The sequence below is a fragment of the Poromitra crassiceps genome, assembly GCF_964638095.1.
Source record: "Poromitra crassiceps genome assembly, chromosome: 9".
Taxonomy (NCBI): domain Eukaryota; kingdom Metazoa; phylum Chordata; class Actinopteri; order Beryciformes; family Melamphaidae; genus Poromitra; species Poromitra crassiceps.
Genome location: NC_139630.1, coordinates 41,688,517 through 41,712,347, shown reverse-complemented (window position 1 = coordinate 41,712,347; position 23,831 = coordinate 41,688,517). Strand labels below are relative to the sequence as shown.

General features: G+C 45.1%; 1 protein-coding gene across 2 annotated transcripts in view; it reads left to right on the top strand.

Annotated features, from left to right (window-relative positions):
* Positions 1–4,110: 4,110 nt before the first annotated feature.
* Positions 4,111–23,831, top strand: part of cad (carbamoyl-phosphate synthetase 2, aspartate transcarbamylase, and dihydroorotase) — a gene marked incomplete at its 5' end in the record, with an annotated part of 65,175 nt that continues 45,454 nt past the window's right edge. For both annotated transcript variants that reach the window (XM_083643475.1, XM_083643474.1), the window contains 12 exons: positions 4,111–4,192; positions 5,434–5,573; positions 9,095–9,224; positions 9,986–10,128; positions 11,009–11,150; positions 12,758–12,929; positions 14,577–14,762; positions 16,235–16,347; positions 17,453–17,595; positions 19,839–19,970; positions 21,472–21,705; positions 22,711–22,932. In XM_083643475.1, the coding sequence (XP_083499601.1) occupies positions 4,111–4,192; positions 5,434–5,573; positions 9,095–9,224; positions 9,986–10,128; positions 11,009–11,150; positions 12,758–12,929; positions 14,577–14,762; positions 16,235–16,347; positions 17,453–17,595; positions 19,839–19,970; positions 21,472–21,705; positions 22,711–22,932 (1,839 nt within the window). The remainder of the gene's footprint in view (positions 4,193–5,433; positions 5,574–9,094; positions 9,225–9,985; positions 10,129–11,008; positions 11,151–12,757; positions 12,930–14,576; positions 14,763–16,234; positions 16,348–17,452; positions 17,596–19,838; positions 19,971–21,471; positions 21,706–22,710; positions 22,933–23,831) is intronic.

Genomic DNA, 23,831 nt, shown 5'->3' with positions numbered 1-23,831 from the left:
CTTTAGCCAATTGATGTGAAAACTGAAAAGTTAATCACTGCTTCCTTGCTTCCAAACTATCCTCCTAACAAGCAAATGGAATGGCCTGAAAACATAATAACAATTTTTAAGCGCAAATCTATAATTGCAATTTGGTGCCCCTTAGTGGAAAAACTGTTGCCCCAGTTGTGTGTCTGTTGATGTGATATAAATTAAGCTGTAAGGCGTTTGCTCATGATTGGTGCTGTATTGTAAATTATGAAAGTAGCAAAAATTCCATGTACAGTACAAGTCTAACTCTTCATGATTCTATGCAAATATGTCAAAAACTTTATACTATATCAGAAAATAAATTATGGATTCAATCTTTATCGACAAATGCATTGGTCAATGGAGTTTTAATGCTGTTATATATACCATTAAGTAAGGTTTTGTAACGTACTGTGTGTTATCACGCTAGTTCATGTAATGCTTTGCCTTCTGTAGTTCTGTCTTTACGCAGCACCCGTAGCTCTGTACTCAGCAGCAGAATAAACAAGATGGCTCCCGGCTAAGACGTATGTCCCATGTGTTTTACTAGTCTCGCAGTGTCAGCCATAGATGATGCCGTCGATACCCCCCCCCCCCCCCCCATAATATTCGCTCACTGGACGTCAGTCCACACCCATTTTATTGTAGAAGATTATGCTAGAACTAGGCTATCTATTCTAATCTATTTTCACTAATACTTATGCTTATGTTAAGCCAGTGGGGATAATAATATGGTTTTGTTACAAAGGTTCGCCAGATCTCGCAAGGAGATCTCTGGCCTCCTCGCAGATAAGTTTGGAGAACCAACTTGTTGTGGAGATCCAGCTGGGCTTACTGGCCTGGGCCCGTCTGCTGTGGTGGTAGGAATAAGCTTGGTTCCTCACTGCTAGCATGCATTGTCAAAGTTACACTTGTTAGAGCATGATGGAGGTCCCGCGACCCACGTACCCATAACCCACTTGCTAACTGGATGGTTGTGATAGTTGTGTTAGCCAGCACCTCCTGTAAAGTGTTGTGGAGAAGGTGGTGTATGCTCCGTCACTTCTACCGGGAAGAGCAATGGGTTCAACCAATCACCAATGGTGCGGAAATGTGTTAGTCTGGACATAGTTCTCAGACTGTCTTGTCGAGTCGAGTCGAGAGTCGATCAATTGTCGAGTATTGTCGATAGCCTCGTACTGTCGTGCGCTTGCTGATATAGTTATCGTTTGCAGCGCATATGACATCACCGGTGATGTCATAACATTATCGGCTCTGATGATGTCATAAACAGAACATCACATCTGGTAATGTCATTTGTGCTCCCATTGCGATGTCATCGTTCGCTGCTGCTGTTCCCATTGTGATGACATTTGTGATGATGTCATCTTTCGCGATAGATCAAGGGATAGTTCCAGGGAGCTGGCTGGATCTGGAGGTCCAGGATGGGCCCCTGGGGGTGGCCATCCCGCCTCGAATAGTATCGGCGTGCGCAGGTCGGACCCATTGGCCCCGGCCGGATCTCCCCGACAGGTTTATTTCAAGAAAATAATTTTGGCTAGTGGAAATTCTGATTGGCTGGTAACTTTAAAAACTAGGAGCCATGGTTATCAAAAAAGTGAATTAGCCCTATATACACAGTGTGTGTGTGCGTGTGTGTGTGTGTGTGTGTGTGTGTGCATGTGTGTAAAGCTTACTTATTATTACATGTTTTTTTTCAGCAAGGTTTTTACACCATCTAAAGTTATTATGTGTCTACTTTCTCATAAGTTCCAAAAGATGAATGGCAGTCAGGCGAGGCGTCAACAAGTCGAACACCCCTGCAGCACACTCACTGATGCTTTTCTTCTTCTACAGTTTTGTTTAACAGCGGTTTGTAAACAAATTAAAAGATGCATTAGCGCCACTGCTCAAATGACCCAGCCCTTCAGATTCCTTATTTTGATTTTAATGTAGGCATTACAGGTGGTATTTATGTAAAAATATGGAGTGATAGCTTGGAATAGATATAACATTGAAGTTTCTACACTTCACTGTGGGTTTGTGATGCACCTGCGTTGAACCAATGGGCGCTCAGCTTGATGGGTTTCTCGTCATCCTCTGTCATCCGCAGTCGGGCGCAGTTGGTGGGGAGCAACTGCGGCGCCTCGCTCCAAATCTGCGCCCGCCTCGCTCCCGTGGCTCACGCAGTCGGGCAGGCGGAGCAAGTCGGACAACTTTCTAACCATCATGCAACGGGGCAAGCAAGGCGCTGGTCGAATCTGCGCAGAACTTGCTCATCTCAAACGAGCCTGCAGGTACTGTTCCTCCTTCAACGTGGTGACGTCAGGATGACGCTCGAACACTGGGGTCAAGTTAGCCAGATTAATACAGGAAATTGTTGATTTTGCCTTCAAAATAAAGCCCTGTGCATGTATAGTAGGCCTGAGTGGCAAGCACATGCCATTTTTGCTCAGGCGATTCGAGTGATCCACCTTTTGTTCTGTTCTTTTGTTTAATGTAGTTTGTGTTGTCTGTTATTTTCCCTTAGTTTTAGTTAATGGTGTATTACTCCCCTCATTTGTTACTGAGCCGGGTTATGTCATTTCATTTACTTATGTAGGGACAGATACATACCATAACATTTGTCAACATCTGATGATATGTACCTGTTAAAAGCAAAGCACAGTAAAAAGCAGTAAAATATAGCCTACAGTAAACATAAACAAGGATATCATGAAATCAGTCAATGAATCAATCAATCATGGGGCAACACAATCATACATAAAGGATATAAACATTGTATCGATCATAACCCACAGATCCATGAATAAAGGATAAACAATGTATCGAACATAACCCACAGACCCCACTAATAAAGGATAAACATTGTATCAATCATAACCCACAGACCCACAAACACAGTAAATTATGGGAACAATGGTAGTTACTGTTCAGGAACTCCTTTAGATTGGTTTTAAATTTCTCCCAGCTAGGATCCTGTTTAATGTGTGTGGGCAATGAGTTCCACATTTTGAGCACCCTGTACAGTGAGGGCTATTTGACCTAGGGAGGTTTTCGGAATGGCACTTTGCAGTTCCCTGTGGCTGTGCCCGAGGCCCCCAGATGTTCTACCATATCGCAGAGAACAATGTTCATGGATAAATTTATGAGTTTTTATTCTTGTTTATTCTTGTTTATTTCGTTACAATAGAACAGAACAGAATGTTCATCTCAACATGACATGACAGGGCAAATCAATCTAATGGTTACATCTAATCACTACATTTTTAAATGTCTGTTTAAGCTCTTCCTTTGCCTTAATGGAAACTTTTCAAACTTGTAGGGCAGCGTGTTATCCAAGTTTTTTTTTCCAATATTTTCTTTTCAAATTTTCTCTGAACACACAAACAAAACAAAACAAACGAACAGGCTCAGACACAGGAAAAGAAAAGAAAGAAAAAGCATACATAAATCATCGACATTCAACATTAAAATGTGGTGCTATACCAGCGGCATAAGGTGCTTATATGTGCTTGTAAGTAGTAGCTGGTTAGTGACAGTGAGCTAGCAGCAGGTGACAATCATCTCCACAAAAAAGTGCTCCAGGAAGCACTTTTTCCACACACAAAAAACGCTGACAAACGCTATGTGGCGGACACACGCCCCCAAGTCATTCTGTTCTGGAACTGGGCCTGTTCCTCTGTCCACATTTTAATGTGCTTTTAAGGCTGGCTTGAGAGACTACTGAAAGTTAAAACGTGCAACAACATAGCTTTTATTTTGAAAGCTGCAAACGGAAGTGCTGTATGTTCTCGAGCCTAACTTGACACCGGCAGCTCGCGGCGGGCTGACTTTCACACACAGCGTGTGTGGAACACTGTGCACGCGCTATGCTGCTCCACTAACCCTCTCAAACAACCTGATTCAGACTGGATTAAAACCTTATCAAACCGCTTTCTGACGCTTTAACACAGCTTCTCCTTTCACACCAGACGCACACAGGCTGGAGGTACATCGGTTTCGCTGAAGTTGACTCGTGTTTGCCTGGCCGCATCTCTGCTTCCCCACGCGAGGACACTTTCACGTGGGAACCCAATACTCATCAATACTCTGGTAGCAGATCAATAACTCTGTAGCAGCATGGCCACCTTGATTCTAGAAGACGGGACAGCGTTCAGAGGCCGCCCTTTTGGTGCACATGTGTCGGTGTCTGGAGAAGTCGGTAAGTGCTAGCATGAACTGACTGAATAGTTTTGCACTCAATTTACTGTTTTAGAACACATTTCCCTCCCCACCTCAACTGCGCCAATCAGAGGCAGAGCAGGGCGGGACCTGGCGGAACAGCGGTGGGAAACAATGAACTAATTTTATTTTCTAACATTTGGCTCTTTAATGCGGCCCTGCTTATCGACACGCGTGTCTAAATTTGTTTGAGTCCTTCAGTCATCATCATCGGGTTGTAAATTCTGCGTATTATGAGCCAGCATACAGCACAGCGTAACTTCACTGTCTGTAGTCAAGTGAAAGTGGAACTCTACTGGATAAAGTTATGTAATGTGTTGGCAGGCTGGGACCTCTCTTTCCCCGCTAGCCGGGCGCTTCTGGCTCATACGAGCGCATTAGCGCCCGGCTAACGTCACGCATTTTCCCATTTTACACTGTGACATTTTCACGTCTAGGTCTAAATGCCGGCTTCTACCTGAGTCTTCACGTGAAGTGAAGACGCTATCCGATGTAAAACATCCTCTTCTTTTAATGACACCTAGTTGTTGCATCCAAATTGTTGCATAAAATCCACTTTTCTGTCTTTCAAAAACCGAAAAGCATTTATCTGGCGCACCGCTTCTTCTTCTTCTCTGATCTGAAGCAACCCGGAACAACGACTTCCGGGTTGCTCGAGGTGCTCCAGATAAATGGATAAATTTCTAGGACAAATCAGCGTGACATCACTGCCACCCAAAAATGCGTAACCCCACTTCAGTCATTCTTCCTTCAGAGTCTCGGGTCCGGACCCCCTATCTATACTATAGGCACTGCAACCCCTGCTAAGTGCCTGCACGCGATACACACGTTAACAATCACAATAAAACTGTACTCACCCACGAGACAATGTTGTTATCTGGTGTTTGGGTGCCATGTCACTCACAAATAGTGCTTAGTTTCCAATACCCAGCCCTTTTTCGCATGCTAGTCCTGAAGTTTAGAGCTAAATCACAGCCTTCTTCGGCAGTGTCATTTTGGGTTTCGACTGCTCCACAGCGCCGCCGGCGGAAGTATATGCTGAAGAAGGCTGTGTTGATCGGAGCACCCCTAATATGGACGCTGCAGCACTGTGCCATATGATGTGGTGTGACGCCATGGCGCCGGTGTGTGGTACTCAAACTATTTCCCCAAGGTTGGCAGGTCTGCATTACCCAGACGCCCCACTATGTACTAATGTGTCTTATGTGCCTCTCTCTCCAGTGTTTCAGACAGGCATGGTGGGCTACCCCGAGGCTCTCACCGACCCCTCCTACTGCTGTCAGATCCTCACCCTCACATACCCCCTGGTGGGCAACTATGGTGTACCGCAGGATGGAGAAGGGGAGTTTGGACTCAGCAAGGTGGGCTAGCATCTAGTCGGGTACTAGTTCATAACGTTACTATTCGAGTAACGTTTCTACCTCTTGGGTACTCGCACTCGAACAACGCAGGGAAATCTCCGGTGCAAACGTGACAGACAGACAGAAGCAGTCCAGGCCAGGGCCAGTTTCACATTTTCATATCATCCAATCGTGGTCATTAGAGATGGGCGATATACGACCCAATCGCCATAATCTATTAATTGGCCGTCATTTTATTTATTATTATTTTTTGATAAAGAGACCTATTCCTATTTAATGGCATTAATAATTTGGAGGTAAAAAAAAACAATCAAAATATTATTGAATACAGCCTGTGTAGAAGAAGAAACGTAGATTTTCTTTTTTTATGAGAAAAGATAACAGAGACCTACCATGCATTCTGCAGCCGCCTCTTGATGAAACGCTCCATGAGGCGCAGTGGTAGTGCTCTCGCCTCACAGCAAAAAGGTTCTGGGTTTGATTCCTGCCTGGGACCAGTGGGCAACCTCAGAGGTTTTCCCATGAGCACGCAGTAGTATCCTGAAAGCTGTAGTTCCTCGAATGGCCACTATAGGCCGGACTAGGAAGTCCCGTCGTTCCCATTCACCCCCATGTTAAAATGCCCCACTTTGTAACAGTGATTAAGCATCTTTACAGCCTGGACCGAAACACGGTTTTGGTCTATATAGCTAACTTCACCTTTTCATAACAACTGTAGGGTTCTTATATAATTCGCGCGTTTGGAGTAAAATAGATGATATAAAAGGTGGTGATTGACAGGTCGCCTGTCCAGTGATCGTGCAGCTTGCCGATCATGGACCCATAGCAGGCGGAGCAGCGGCTCTGGGAAACCCCCATCTCACGTGAGCTGTGCAAGGACCCCAAGATGGTGACACACAACACTTTGCTGCAAAACGTGAGTCCAAAAAATAGTGGATGGGTTTATCCATATAATTTAGGTCAGTGCCTGGGACGCTGTGGGCGCTGAGGGTGTGTCCCCATTCCCATGTCCTCCTCAGTGCCACTGCCTACGGCCCAGGTGGGGTCGTCAAAAAGGGCCTCTCTGTGTGGCAGGGATATTCAAACTGTTTTGCTCGGGGCCCGGGGCCACTTCTGCAAAATGATAGGAGGCCAGGGGCCAGTTAATAAACAAACAACAATAATAATATACATTTTTATGCCTCCGCCGGCGAAGCCAGGCCGAAGGCATTATGGATCCGGGTTGTCCGTCCGTACGTACGTACGTACGTACGTACGTACGTACGTACGGCCGGCCGTCCGTCCGTCCGTACGGATGTTTGTTAACGCCATATCTGAGGAACGCCTTGATGGAATTTCATCAGATTCGCCTTAAACATTCACTTAGGCCCAAGGATGATCTGATTAGATTTTGGTGGTCCAAGGTCAAAGTTCAAGGTCACTGTGACCTCTCGAACGCCATTTTCAAGCTTGTTAACGCGATATCTGAGGAACGCCTTGATGGAATTTCATCAGATTCGCCTTAAACATTCACTTAGGCCCAAGGATGATCTGATTAGATTTTGGTGGTCCAAGGTCAAAGGTCAAGGTCACTGTGACCTCTCGAACGCCATTTTCAAGCTTGTTAACGCGATATCTGAGGAACGCCTTGATGGAATTTCATCAGATTCGCCTTAAACATTCACTTAGGCCCAAGGATGATCTGATTAGATTTTGGTGGTCCAAGGTCAAAGGTCAAGGTCACTGTGACCTCTCGAACGCCATTTTCAAGCTTGTTAACGCGATATCTGAGGAACAACTTGACAAAATTTCATCAGATTCGCCTTAAACATTCACTTAGGCCCAAGGATGATCTGATTAGATTTTGGTGGTCCAAGGTCAAAGGTCAAGGTCACTGACCTCTCGAACGCCATTTTCAAGCTTGTTAACGCGATATCTGAGGAACAACTTGACAAAATTTCATCAGATTCGCCTTAAACATTCACTTAGGCCCAAGGATGATCTGATTAGATTTTGGTGGTCCAAGGTCAAAGGTCAAGGTCACTGTGACCTCTCGAACGCCATTTTCAAGCTTGTTAACGCGATATCTGAGGAACAACTTGACAAAATTTCATCAGATTCGCCTTAAACATTCACTTAGGCCCAAGGATGATCTGATTAGATTTTGGTGGTCCAAGGTCAAAGGTCAAGGTCACTGTGACCTCTCGAACGCCATTTTCAAGCTTGTTAACGCCATATCTGAGGAACAACTTGACAAAATTTCATCAGATTCGCCTTAAACATTCACTTAGGCCCAAGGATGATCTGATTACATTTTGGTGGTCAAAGGTCAAAGGTCAAGGTGAGCTCTCGAACGCCATTTTCAAGCTTGTTAACGCGATATCTCAGGAATGCCTTGACGGAATTTAATCAAACTTGTCTCAAACATCGACTTGGACTCAAGGATGAACTGATTACATTTTGGTGGTCAAAGTTCAAGCTCACTGTGACCTCTCACACACCCAATTTCCAAGCTCTGTAACGCAACATCACAGGAGCGCCTTGACGGAATCTCTTCCAATTTGCCTCAAATGGCGATTTGGACTCCAGAATGAACTAATGCGGAGGCATAAGTCCGCGTTGCGGTCGTTCTAGTTCTGTAGAGGATTGTAGTTTTTTGTGGGTGCCATTTGGAAAATCTTCTACACACAGGATAGTTACTGTATTAGTTAGGTTAAGTTAGTTAAGTACATATAAGTGCCTGAGCGGCAAGCAGGTGGCAATATTTGACAATTTAGCTGGAGCTCAGTCAAACTTTATTTAACCCTTTCTCCGCCACAGTTTTTCACGCAACACCAGGCACTAGGGATGTAACCATACACTCAACTCATGATTCGATATGATTCACAAGACTGAGTTCTCAATATGTTTTTTGATAGGGTTTTTGATCATTTTCATTAATTTTCCAAGACCCACAGAATATTCTCCTCTATGACTACGTAAAGACTGATTATCTTAAAAGAAAGAAGAGAGCCTCGACTTTTATATGAAAAGAAAGTTTGATTCTACCTTCATCTGTTCTTTAGTTATCGACACCTGAATGTAGGTTGTTTTCACCAAAAACACTCAAAATAATCAGCAGATTAATCGATAATTAAAATACTTGTTAATTGCAGACCTATTTCAATGACATAATGATGCTAACAAATCACCATGAGAAAATGAGCAATTGTGAGTTTTTGTGAGAAATGTATTCAAGATTCAAGATGTTTATTGTCACTCTTGTTGGACAAGTACACTTGTGTGAAATTCTTAGGCCAGGAGGCTCCGCAGCGCACAAAATATAAGCAAAAAGCAACACGTAATATGAAACATAGCATGAAATAACAGAAACATACCAGAGCAATAATATAAATTTGAAAAGAAAAGAAAACCGGCATACTTTCACCTTTTATAATTTTGTGTTGCACAAAGTCAATATTGTAAGATGAATGAAAGAGCTTGGCTCAGTAGCCCTGGTCAGTAGCAGCCAGTTATGTGTGTGTGTTGTCTCCTCTCCTCAGTGGTTTGAGTCGTCCAAGATCCAGGCTGCAGCTCTGATCATAGGGGAGCTGTCAGAGAACCCCAGCCACTGGAGCTCCTCCATGTCCCTGGACCTGTGGCTCCAAGAGCAGGGCGTGCCCGGGTTGCAAGGTCAGTACTCAGTCAGGTTCTTCTCCATGTCCCTGGACTTGTGGCTCCAAGAGCAGGGCGTGCCCGTCCTGCAAGGTCAGTACTCAGTCAGGTTCTCCTCCATGTCCCTGGACCTGTGGCTCCAAGAGCAGGGCGTGCCCGGCCCGCAAAGTCAGTACCCAGTCAGGTTCTCCTCCATGTCCCTGGACCTGTGGCTCCAGGAGCAGGGCGTGCCCGGGCTGTAAGGTCAGTACCCAGTCAGGTTCTTCATGTCCCTGGACCTGTGGCTCCAAGAGCAGGGCGTGCCCGGCCCGCAAAGTCAGTACCCAGTCAGGTTGAATAAATGAATTTATTCAACAAATTAAAAAAGATACAATACACCAACAGGCATACAGTATAAAATAACTCATCAAGGATATCACAATAAAGTCATCAAACGTATTTCCATTGTGGTCCTGGTTCTCCTCCATGTCCCTGGACCTGTGGCTCCAAGATGTTTGTTTGTTTTTTTGTAAAATTGTGAGAACTGGGAAAAATTGCAAGTTGAGGAACCCGTTTTGCCGTTTTTGCAGAGAAATCGTGGGAAATTTGGAAAATTGCAAGCCCTCGTAAATATTGCGGAGATTGCTTGAAGTTGCATTAATTAGTGTGCAAAATAGAAATTTCCTGGAGGGAGGGACTGGATAATCCTGGATATACTGTATATTGCATATATATATTGCATCATTTGATATTCACCTTTTGTATACGCCTTTTTTTTGCCACTTGTCTGTTTACTGCAGGCATCGACACCCGTCGTCTGACCAAGAAGATCAGGGAGAAGGGCACCATGCTGGGGAAGCTGGTGATGGATGGGACCCCTGAGGACAGCGTGCCTTTTGACAACCCTGACCAGAGGAACCTGGTCCAGGAGGTCTCCATGAAGGTACCTGCTGTGCACCCATCTTGCCTTAGAGTTACTGCTGCACCCGCACCAACTAAGTCGGGCATGTCCAATGTCCGGCCCAAGGGCCAATTGCGGTCCACGGGCTGATTTTAAATGGCCTGCGGCTTGTCTCTTAAAATATAATAAATGTGGCCCTCCACACAGTATCGGTTAAAGGTCCAATCCGTAAGTTTGCGGGAAAAATAAATGTTCACAAAGTGTTTTTTATTACCATTGAGTGAATGCTCCGTTACGTAACTTAACAAATTAGCCCAGGCGCATCTCTCTGCGTTCACCCATTGTAAAGCTATTGCGGGATATTTCTGCTGGTCACTGGTCAAGATTTCCCGGCAAATGTGGCGGATGTGACGTTCTGCGCGTTCACGAGCCTGCCTCTTGTACTGGCTCCGGCCGGAAAAACACCTACGAAGAAGAAGGCTAACAGACAGCGGCTAACGTTACGTTCGCTAACTATGCCAGCAAACCACCAACAACACAGAGTCCAGTAAAAAGTTTACACAGAAAAAGAAAGAAATATTTATCTAGTGAGGCCCGTCTGGCCAGACAGCAGCAATGCGACCAACCAAGTTTCAGGCCCAGTAGTTTTTCCGTAATCCTGCTAATGAACAAACCAGTGGACAAATCATTGGGTCTTTCTATGAAGCCAACCCGGAAATTGCATTCTTACGAATGGCCAGGGGGAGCTACACGTGCGCCTCCAGAAAAAAAGGGGTTAACATTGAAGTGAATGGGGAAATTACCCGACTTCTCTCTCGATGTACATTGTAAGGTATTAAATGAACACTAGGCATGGGTCGTTGCCTAGGTAGCTACATTTCGGCTACTATTTGTAGAAAACAATGTTATCTGTTGTCACCAGGAGCCCAGAGTGTTTAACCCCAGCGGCAGTGTGAGGATCACAGCGGTGGACTGTGGCATCAAATACAACCAGATACGCTGCCTGGCCCAGAGAGGGGCCCGTGTTACTGTGGTACCCTGGGACCACCCGCTGCACAGCACAGGTAACACATGCCAGCACCACCCGCTGGACAGCACAGGTAACACATGCCAGCACCACCCGCTGGACAGCACAGGTAACACATGCCAGCACCACCCGCTGCACAGCACAGGTAACACATGCCAGCACCACCCGCTGGACAGCATAGGAAACACACTGGCAGATTAGAGAAACACTGGGGCGGGAGAAAATGGTTGTACGGTAAATCAAATTGTCTGCTTTGATGGAGATGTAGTGAAATCTGTCTGACAGGTAGGATTTGAACCAGGAGAGTGCTGAACCAGTTATGCCAATGCAGGATTGCAGACGACTGAGGAGGATGGGAGTGGTTAATTGCGATGTAGATAGGAAGAAAGTGGATCTAGCTTGGCCCAGCACTACTGATGACGTATAAAAACGCTATCATAGGTGAATTGAGATGTCTTACACTGGGGAGGGGGAAGAAGCTTTGAAGTAGGGCTGTGGCGATTCACTTATCTCCCGATTCGATACTATCACGATTCTTGGGTGCCGATTCGATTTATATTGCGATTCTTAAGTATTGCGATTCTACGATTATTGTGATTGATATTACGATTTATTGCGATTTTTGTTTATTTTTTTCTTTTCTTTTTTCAGTTTGTTTGCTTTTTTACACTAGATTAGAACATGGGAAAAGTTGAATCATACACTAGAGACTGTATATTATATATCATGAGTAGGGCTGGGCGATATAGTTAAAAACAGGGGCGGACTGGGATCATAATTCAGGCCGGGCATTAGATACCAAGCAGGCCAGGCCGATATGGGCCAACGCGCGTGAAATTTGGGCCGTTTGAAGCCAGATTTGGGCCGTTTGAAGTCCAATTTTACAATGAGATGCACCCACTTTAACCCTGAAGTGTAATTATTACTTCAGACTAACTAATAAAGTAATAAAACCACTAGTAAACCAGTAGGCGGTGCCTGACCTGCTGTTCAGTGAGTGGCCTGACTGCAAGCACCCAAAAAAAAAAAATTTTTTTTTTTTTTTTAATTTGCGATTATCGATTCTGGAATAAAAGATCGATCCAAAAAATCGTGACATTAAAAATCGCGATACTTAGGTGAATCGATTTTTTCCCCCACCCCTACTTTGAAGCAAGCTAATATTAATAATATTATTATTATTTTGTTTTGTTTTACTTCTTATTGTTGTAACAATCTAAAACTCCCAGGTTGGGTCCTTAAATTTTGGGAAAATGTCCTTGAAAGTCCTTGAAAAGTCAGGGAGTGATAAGGGTGAATTTTATAGTATTGTTTTTTTTTACCAGCATCTTATTCTTACTCAGAATTTTAACCCCTCAAATGCCAGTGTACAGTACAGTACAAAAAGTGAATTATTTTCCATCCCATAAATGCAAAGTGGATTTTTCTTGGGGTGATTATCATAGTCTAGGATATGTCAAAAATTGGGTGGAACATTTGTTGTTGTTGCAGTGTTAGAATTAGCCCCGGTGCCAACAGCAGCCCAGGCGGGAATCAAACCCAGGACCTTGCTGTGATACGAGAGTGCGAGGCGAGAGTGCTACCACTGCGCCCACGTGACCCATCAGTGCTAGTATAAGCATAACCTTTTTCTCATGTTTCCAGATTTTGACGGTCTGTTCATCAGTAACGGCCCTGGAGACCCGCGGCTGTGCCATGCCACCATAGAAAATGTGAGGAAGGTGGTGTGTGTGGACCAGCCCAAGCCACTGTTCGGCATCTGCCTCGGGCACCAGCTGCTGTCCTTAGCCATCGGAGCCAAGACCTACAAGATGAAGTGAGTTCCTCACACACAGCCCTGTCAACAGACTAACTACTTACAGGTAACTACTACAAGATATCTCACAAAATTAAAAGAATAAAAAATTAAATAAAATGAAGGCTCTAGTAGTCCTTGAATGAGAAAAATACACCACAAATCAACAAAATGGGCCCAGAAATGCATAAGATCGCCAATAGCCTGTCTGTCCCTCATGCTGGGAGAAGTCAGTGTCCACGCTGTCTTCTGTCCCTCATGCTGGGGGAAGTCAGTGTCCAGGCTGTCTTCTGTCCCTCATGCTGGGCGAAGGCAGTGTCCAGGCGGGACCAAGACGGTGAACTGCTTTGACCTCAATGACACCTGCTAGGGGGTTGTCCTCAAAGCCCGCACGCACGCACGCACACGCACACGCTCGCACGCACTCAAAGCCCGCACGCACGCTCGCACGCACGCACGCTCGCACGCATGCACGCACGCACACACACACACACACTTTGTTTGGGAGCATTGTGGTGTGAAAGGCGGCTCTCTGCTGTTCTCAGCAGTTTGGGGACTCCTTTATAAGCACTGAGGTATGGGACCATCCAGCTGGTTGTGATAAGGCTGTAGTTCACAGAGTACAGACAGACAGTTCATAGGGTTGCCTTGTAAGAAAGCGAACATGCATTTCTGGTGTACTCATTGAAATCCAACTTCTCTCTTCTCTCGCTCGCCAAAACACAGATTGTATTCTATTTCATTTTTAGCTGCGGCCAGCAGCTCTGTAAGTCACTCTTTTGGTTGGTTGGTCCACAAAAATCGCAAATTCACATATCTGGTTGCAGCTATAATTGCAAATTCATGCTTGTTTATTTCATTAAAAAAAAAATTATAATTTTGATCTAGGTTTTTGTCTGTACTGTGGTAGTTGACAGTGGGCATGTGAAAGATTGAGAGTCAGGGTTCCTACGCAAGTCTGGAAAAAAGTATTATTATTATTACTACCGTATTATTTATTTTTTATTTATTTTTTATTTTTGTTCCCCCCATTTTCTCTCCAATTGTACTTGGCCAATTTCCCCCCCTGCTGCCCCGGTCGCTGCGCCACCCTCTGCTGTTCTGGGGAGGGCCATAGACTAGCACCATGCTTCCTCCGACACATGCGCAGTTGCCAGCCGATTCTTTTCACCTGACAGCGGGGAGCTTCTCCGGCAGGACATAGCATGTGGGAGGATCACGCTATTTTTACCAGTTCCCTCCCACACCGACCGACCAGAGGAGGTGCTAGTGCAGTGACGAGGACACATACCCATAATCCGGCTTCCCACCCGCAGACACAGCCAATCATGCCTGTATGGACGCCTCACCAAGTCGGAGGTAACACGGGGGCGTGAACCTGCGACCCTCATGTTGGTAGGCAGGGAATCTACTGCTACATTATTATTATTATTATTATTATTAATTGGATAATTTGCTATTGAATAGTTTGTGAATTTGAAAACCATCTCTGGAAAAGTATAAAAAATGAATTTGATCATTTCCAGGTCTTGAATATTTTGGTGAACAGTGTGGCTATTAATCAGCAGACCAGGGCAGGACTCACCAATACATAAAATATCTTAAAAATGACAAGATACACTGGAAGGGGTAAAAAAGCAAATCCCTCCTTTCTCACCTTCACCTCAGGTACGGTAACCGAGGCCACAACCAGCCGTGCATCCACAAGGGCACGGAGCGCTGCTTCATCACCAGTCAGAACCACGGCTTCGCGGTGGAGGTGCAGACCCTGCCCCCCGAGTGGGACATCCTCTTCACCAACGCCAACGACCACACGAGCGAGGGCATCGTGCACAACACACTGCCCCTGTTCAGGTAACACAACACACTGCCCCTGTTCAGGTAACACAACACACTGCCCCTGTTCAGGTAACACAACACACTGCCCCTGTTCAGGTAACACAACACACTGCCCCTGTTCAGGTAACACAACACACTGCCCCTGTTCAGGTAACACAACACACTGCCCCTGTTCAGGTAACACAACACGCTGCCCCTGTTCAGGTAACACAACACACTGCCCCTGTTCAGGTAACACAACACACTGCCCCTGTTCAGGTAACACAACACACTGCCCCTGTTCAGGTAACACAACACACTGCCCCTGTTCAGGTAACACAAAACACTGCCCCTGTTCAGGTAACACAACACACTGCCCCTGTTCAGGTAACACAACACACTGCCCCTGTTCAGGTAACACAACACACTGCCCCTGTTCAGGTAACACAACACGCTGCTCCTGTTCAGGTAACACAACACACTGCCCCTGTTCAGGTAACACAACACGCTGCTCCTGTTCAGGTAACACAACACACTGCCCCTGTTCAGGTAACACAACACACTGCCCCTGTTCAGGTAACACAACACGCTGCCCCTGTTCAGGTAACACAACACACTGCCCCTGTTCAGGTAACACAACACGCTGCCCCTGTTCAGGTAACACAACACACTGCCCCTGTTCAGGTAACACAACACGCTGCTCCTGTTCAGGTAACACAACACACTGCCCCTGTTCAGGTAACACAACACACTGCTCCTGTTCAGGTAACACAACACACTGCCCCTGTTCAGGTAACACAACACACTGCCCCTGTTCAGGTAACACAACACGCTGCCCCTGTTCAGGTAACACAACACGCTGCCCCTGTTCAGGTAACACAACAAGCTGCTCCTGTTCATTCCTTGACGGAATTTCTTCCAATTTGCCTCAAATGGCGATTTGGACTCAAGAATGAACTAATGGCGGAGGCATAAGTCCGCGTTGCGGTCGTTCTAGTTCAATAATGAATGTGTGCTTGTCGAATGCGTGCACTGAAATCTGGAATGCTGACCAATATTATTGACAAAGCAGTATTATTATTCCAGCATTTAGCATGGTGATATATTGCCTCAAACTGTACGCATAGTCGCGTACCCCTACAGAAAAGGGGAAAATGTAAGAATAAATCATGAAAGCGTAAAAATAAATCTGCTCAGGAAGCACTAATTGCAACTCTTTCACTCAATTTCTGGTAATGTTATACTCTTCAAAAGGCGGGTTATCATTCCTTCATTGCATCATATGCTATAGTTTTCTCTGTCAGATTTCAAAGCAAAATGTTGTAGTCGGGTAAAGGGGGTACTTCGATTCAGAAATCAGGTAAAGGGGCTACTGAAGCTAAAATATTGAGAACTACTGCTCTAGACTATATGCTTTGTTGCTCTAATAAGCTGTCTTACTCGTAGGCTAGACTCCTGCTACTGGAAGATAAACTAGTGTGATTTGACTGTGTGATGTGTGTGTGCAGTGTTCAGTTCCACCCCGAGCACATGGCTGGGCCCACTGATCTGGTCGGCCTGTTTGATGTCTTCCTGGACACAGTCAGAGACCACAAGGAGGGCAACACCGATGCCAAATCTGGTAAAAAAAAACAACAACACTAATTGAATCTTAATTACATGTCTCTGATTTCACCTCTTTCACTGATAAATGGGGCACACAGTGTTTAGAATTTCTATTATTAGCAGTCTTATGATGGCACATAGGATATTTGAATGCCAGCATAGAGATATTTATTGGATTGAAGCTGCCCATAGATCAAATTTGTAGTGATATTTTAATTCGAGCTGAAATTAAAATGACTTTTTAACTATTTTAGATCACATCCCTGGTCACAGAGTGCACCTTTTGAACAATTTATGAAAAAAAAAAAGTTTTTCACATCAAAAGTCAACCATGCTGTCTGCATTCATAATATCTACAGTGTGCTTATGTCAGCTACTACTATCAAATGTCAACCCAATTTCAACCAATAATATCATGACATGAGAGCTGTCAATCAATTTTTATGGCTATGAGAAAATTCCGAGCAGGCAACATGGCTGCCTACATGGGTAAACTTTTCTAGCCCATAAATGGTAATGTACTAAGCCAATAAGTATGTAAGAACGGTAATCTCTTCTTTAATGTAGAATGCAAAGGACATAACTGGTTCGTTAACTCGCATTCCAGGAATATTGTTATTTACCGCCGCTCGTCGCACGCTTCAAGGCGGGCAGCCAGCACTCTCCCTCCCTTGGGGAGAAGGATTCTGTGTGCCTGGAGAGAGTCAACCGTCAGTCCTCTGCTCTTCGGGCTGGGTGCAGTGAACCTGCCAGCAAGCACGCAGTGCACAGGGCTATATTTACATTATATTGTGTTTGTACATAGTGTTATTGAAATGTATTGAAACCGGTAGGTTTCAGATTTGTCTGGTAAAATACACTATTTTACGGTTAGCTGCTGTCTCGCGCTGGTCCGAGGCACTGAGAGCACAGTCCTGCACGGGCCCATGCAGACCCGTCAATATAAGACCCGTGCCTGCCCCGTTACCCGTGATTATCTCAAAATCAACACCGGCCCCGCCCAGACCCATTCATATAAAACTAGGAAGGTTCCTACTAGTAGAGGATGGATCGAATGCAGAGGATGAATTTCTCCATGGGGATAAACAAAGGATAACTTCACTTCACTGTTGTTTTTCCAGTGAAGCAGCGTCTGACCGACCACCTCACCTTCCCTGGTTCCCCCAACCCTGAAAAGTTTGTGCGCCCTAGGAAGGTGCTCATCCTGGGCTCTGGAGGGCTGTCCATCGGCCAGGCAGGCGAATTCGACTACTCCGGCTCCCAGGTCTGTTACCGATGATTCTCAGCTTTGTTCATATCAACAAGCCATATTTGTGCTTTGAGGAGATTTTGTCTTTTGGACCCAAATCTGAGATGACCTGTTATTGTTGGATATGATTTTGTCCAGAATTCCCTGACTATCTGTATTGGTAGCGAGATAACAGTGATCAAAACAGTCATTATTCTACATCTAACAGTCTTAACTTCTTGTAAATGAAATAATGGTGATGTTTAGCAATTCATCAATTGCTGGGGACCCCCTGCAACCCCCTCAAGGACAACCTGGCGTTCCCCGGACCCCACTCTGAGAATCACTGCATTAGAGAATACCCCAGCCTCCATACGTTTTTATTTTCATTATATCTATTCTGGTAGGGCTTGTACCATCCCCATGACTAATCTTTTTTTTTTTACCAATAATTTTTATTATATAAAGCGACAAGACATACATACACACAACTCATGACTCAACATGAGACAGAATTAAATTCAATAAAAATAAAGGGGGGGGGGGTGGCGTGTAGAGCAATCACAACATACAAACATGTTGAAGGTTACATATATAATTGCTTGCCAGCAAAGACCTGACAGAGTGGGTGTCCGTTTTTTTCAATCTGGACTGTTGCACTCCTCACAGGTGGGTGGACACAGCTGCAGAGTGCAGAGAGAACCAGAGGCAGTGTCAAGAACACGGCAAATAACACAACCAAAATAAAAGCATGCAGTGCAAAATAAATGTAATCACTCATAGCCTTAACTATGAGGAGCTTACACATCAAAAAGACTGGTTGTGATGTTGCGATTACATATGGAGTGAAACTAGTCTAAAGCATTACTCAAAATTTATATTAACTCATTGAGTGCCAGCCACTTTTGGAGAACGGATGCTCCCAGTGCCAGAGTTTTCAGAGCGTTTTCAGTGATTTCTCGAGGCCCACAGAATATTGTGTGATATTACTATGTAAACACCGAACACGCACAAGAACGAGCTGGCTCTATTGTATCATCAGCAAAAAAAAGTTTATTGATACCATTTTCCGTTCTTTAGTTATGAGCCGGAGAAGATAGGTTGTTTTCAGCGTTTTCAGGCTTTTCAAATTATTAGCTGAGATAATCCGCCTTTTGTGAAATGCAGCATTTCAAGCACATTCACTGAGTCTGAAGATAATATTTTCTGATGTAGTGACGTAGTTGTTGTGTGATGCCCTGCGTGCACCACCCCCCTCCCCCCCTCCCCCCGTAAACTCCTCCCCACACTGCACACAGCCTCACGCAACCATTATATTTTCGGAGTGCTGCGTTTGTGTGCTGCTGTCGGCTCTCAGCGCCACAGCAGGGAAGAGCCAACCCGGATTGCTGAATGGTTTGGCGTCAGGGGCTGCTTTCCTGGCTGCTAATCGGGTGGAGAAACTATACAGACAGACAGACAGACAGACAGGGACAGAGGGGCTCAGTTGTGAGCGCGGATTGACTCCTGTTCGGAGCCAATGTCAGCTCCCGCGACAGAGCAAATGGCTCTGGGAGCATGCATCGGTTTGTCTTTGATCCACGGCTTTTAGGCTGTTTCTCGGACCTGTCTCTAATCTGGACTGCACCGAGCAAGCACTGTCGCCACCTAATGAGTCCGTAAAATAGGTTATACACCTCCAATAGCTACTATAGTTGTACAGGAGCTGCGGAAGGCTTTGATCGACGTCCCACCGTCAAAAAACGCATTGGACGTCGAAGGACGTCCGTGGCACTCTGCGTCACTATTTAATTGGACGTCGAAGGACGTCCATGGCATTCAATGAGTTAAGGTTAACGTTACATTTAATTTTGAAAGCCTGCTGCGGAAGACATACTTCTACATTCTGGCTGACTTGACGGTGCTCGTTGGTTGAAACCTGGTTGAAACAGGAACCGAGAGCACGGCCCCTCTTTTTATACCCCATAAAATAGAAATGACAAATGGTATCAAAAAGGTGCTGTAAGTTACCAGCTTTTTTTTATTTGATTAAAAAGCGTTAACTTTTTGGGGGTATATCCAGTTATATCAAGTTCATTTTTAGTTTGTTTAGGTGTCTGATTGTTTTGCATATATTATGAAGCTCCAATAGTTATGTAGGCAAAATATTTACAGTATATCTCAAAATTGACCGATCGGTTATTTAGAAATTGCTAATAAAATGTTGCTGGTTCTGTCCTAAACATCCTTACTGGTTTAACGTTGGCCAGTAATCCAGCTGATGACTTTGGTGTGTCCAGGCTATCAAAGCTCTGAAGGAAGAGAATGTCCAGACCGTGCTGATCAACCCCAACATCGCCACCGTGCAGACCTCCAAGGGCCTGGCCGACAAAGTCTACTTCCTGCCCATCACGCCGGAGTATGTCACTCAGGTACACATGGACTCTGTAACTGATTTAATACCTAGTGCTCAGGTACACATGGACTCTGTAACTGATTCAATACCTAGTGCTCAGGTACACATGGACTCTGTAACTGATTTAATACCTAGTGCTCAGGTACACATGGACTCTGTAACTGATTCAATACCTAGTGCTCAGGTACACATGGACTCTGTAACTGATTTAATACCTAGTGCTCACTGCTCAGGTACACATGGACTCTGTAAGTGACTTAATACCTAGTGCTCACTGCTCAGGTACACATGGACTCTGTAAGTGACTTAATACCTAGTGCTCAGCTCATTCTGACAGCAATCACTGAAATAGTGTTTGGTCAGTAACTTGGAATTCCCAACCCCCTGCTGTCCTCTGTGTGTCTCCTGTAGCCCTGCATGCAGGGCGGACGTATCTCCGCAAGCGTAACTTGTAGAGACTCACTGATGGCGGCGTTGGATTCGGGGTGAAAAGATACATGTAGTCCTTTATAGGCATTGCGATATGACCTTCCGTTTCCCAGAGAATGTAAACATTTCTCTGATTGGATAAAGATTAGGCGTTGACCTCCCACTATCCAATATCTAGAATATAGAGCCATTTAACACATTTTAACACAAAAACATCGCTGAATGCAGCTTTAATACCTAGTGCTCAGGTACACATGGACTCTGTAACTGACTTAATACCTAGTGTTCAGGTACACATGAACTCTGTAACTGACTTAATACCTAGTGCTCAGGTACACATGGACTCTGTAACTGACTTACTACCTAGTGTTCAGGTACACATGGACTCTGTAACTGACTTAATACCTAGTGCTCAGGTACACATGAACTCTGTAACTGACTTAATACCTAGTGTTCAGGTACACATGAACTCTGTAACTGACTTAATACCTAGTGTTCAGGTACACATGGACTCTGTAACTGACTTAATACCTAGTGTTCAGGTACACATGGACTCTGTAACTGACTTACTACCTAGTGTTCAGGTACACATGGACTCTGTAACTGACTTAATACCTAGTGCTCAGGTACACATGAACTCTGTAACTGACTTAATACCTAGTGTTCAGGTACACATGAACTCTGTAACTGACTTACTACCTAGTGTTCTGTCGCCTTCCTGCTCTGATGCGACATCTCAGGAACGCCTTGACAGAACTTCTTCAAATTTGCCTCAAACGTCCACTTGGACTCAAGGATGAACTGATTATATTTTGGTGGTCAAAGGTCAAGGTCACTGTGACCTCACAAGTGCCATTTCTAAGCTTGTTAACGCAATATCTCAGTGACGCCTTGACAGAATTTCTGGGAAATTCTGGGTGTTGCCTGCATCATAGACCTTACTTATGTCACTTAGTTAAACACTGTCCAAGGTTGTGAAACAGCAACAGAGCACCAGCCTCATTTTGGTGGAGGCCATCCAATTTCAACAGGAGAGGCCATACCCATGTGACGTGAACGCAGCATTTCCTTCCACGCTTGGCTTTCAGGTCATCAAGAACGAGCGTCCAGATGGTGTGCTGCTGACGTTCGGGGGTCAGACGGCATTGAACTGCGGGGTGGAACTGACCCGGCTGGGCGTGCTGGAGAAGTACGCGGTGCGCGTGCTGGGCACGCCCGTGGCCTCCATCGAGATGACCGAGGACAGGAAGTTGTTTGTGGAGAAGATGGAGGAGATCAACGAGCACGTGGCGCCCAGTGAGGCAGCGCTGTCTGTGGAACAGGTGAGGGGAGACACACATCACTGATGACATCATCACTGAACTTATAGCCTCAGCCAGCAAAGATGACATCACTGATGACATCATCACTGAACTTATAGCCTCAGCCAGGAAGGATGACATCACTGATGACATCATCACTGATGACATCACGTCATTAGGTAATTAGGGCAATTGCTTAGTTAAAAAATCTGGCTCTGTCAGGTCACTCGCACGGGTGCTCTTTACACCCCCTGAAAGTTTCAGCCCGAACACACTTAAAATGGCATAGCTGTGGCCGGCCAAAATTCTGCTCACGCACGCACGCATGCACACACACACACACACACACACACACACACACACACACACACACACGGACACTTCTCTTATTATAATAAGATTATAAGATACTAGGGACACCCCCCCGTGAGTTAGGCCCCCCTGACACACACACACACACACTTCTCTTATTATAATAAGAAGAATAGGTTGTCAGAGCTAGAAATAAACTAACTTAAATGATCTAATAAAACTATTTATAATACCTTCGAGTAGATACCACACTGGCTAGGGCAATATGCCTATAGTTATCTAAGGAAGATAAGCTCCCAACTTTGCCAGTCTTATCCTTGATAACAGGCACCAGAGTGGCTGACAACATAGATGCTGGCAAAAAACCAGAGCTGCAGCCTTGGGGCTAGCTAACTTAAGATATGATCTAATCCACATCTATCACAGGAGGTTTTTCTAGTGAGGCAGGGGAGGAGCCACCTCCATTGTTTTTTTGAGGAGAGGGAGATTTTATATATTATATTTTTTTAATAAAATATCAATCAAATGTGTTTTTTTTCTTCATAAAAGTCATGGCTGAGCTTAAAATGCATCAACAGTGACACCTGTAGGGCACTGATGGAAAGGACAGTGGTGGCATGCAGACAGTCTGCGCCACTGGGTCTGTCTGTGCATTAATATTACCCCCTGGGCGTTTCTGTTCCTTTGTAATTTTCCTTTGTCTGCTGTGGGCAGGCGGTGGCTGCGGGGGAGCGCCTGGGCTACCCGGTGCTGGTGCGCTCTGCATTCGCCCTGGGCGGCCTGGGCTCCGGCTTCGCCAACACGCCCGAGGAGCTGTCCTCTCTGGTGTCCAGCGCCTTCAACCACACCTCCCAGGTCCTGGTGGACAAGTCTCTCAAGGGCTGGAAGGAGATAGAGTACGAGGTGGTCCGAGACGCCTACGACAACTGTGTCACCGTGAGTGGAGGGCACAAATGCTCACAAGTCATGTTTTTCCAAGTCAATAGGTTCCAAGTCTTTGAGCTACAGGTCAAGTCTCAAGTTTTTGAGCTAGAGTCCAAGTCAAGTCTCAAGTCTTTGAGCTAGAGTCCAAGTCAAGTCTTATATCTTTGAGCTAGAGTCCAAGTCAAGTCTTAAGTCTTTGAGCTAGAGTCCAAGTCAAGTCTTAAGTCTTTGAGCTAGAGTCCAACTCAAGTCTTATGTCTTTGAACTAGAGTCCACGTCAAGTCTCAAGTCTTTGAGCTAGAGTCCAAGTCAAGTCTTATGTCTTTGAGCTAGAGTCCAAGTCAAGTCTTAAGTCTTTGAGCTAGAGTCCAAGTCAAGTCTTATGTCTTTGAGCTAGAGTCCAAGTCAAGTCTTAAGTCTTTGAGCTAGAGTCCAAGTCAAGTCTTAAGTCTTTGAGCTAGAGTCCAAGTCAAGTCTCAAGTCTTTGAGCTAGAGTCCAAGTCAAGGCTCAAGTCTTTGAACTAGAGTCCAAGTCAAGTCTCAAGTCTTTGAGCTAGAGTCCTCTCAAGTCTTTGAGCTAGAGTCCATGTCAAGTCTTAAGTCTTTGAGCTAGAGTCCACGTCAAGGCTCAAGTATTTGAGCTAGAGTCCAAGCATTCTATCATCTGCTGGATGTTACCCGGTCTGCTTAGAACACTACATAGCTAAAACTAAGAAATTCAAAGCATGTACTGTATTATCCTCACTCCTTTATCTATTAGCATACAGTATCAGCATTGATTAGTTGACATTATTAGGCTATTGATTGTTCACAAGTCCCAAATCTCGAGTCAGAGTCGAGTCTCAAGACTTTTGAGAACAAGTCTCAAGTCACTGTATCTGTGACTTAAGTGTGACTCGAGTCCAAGTCAC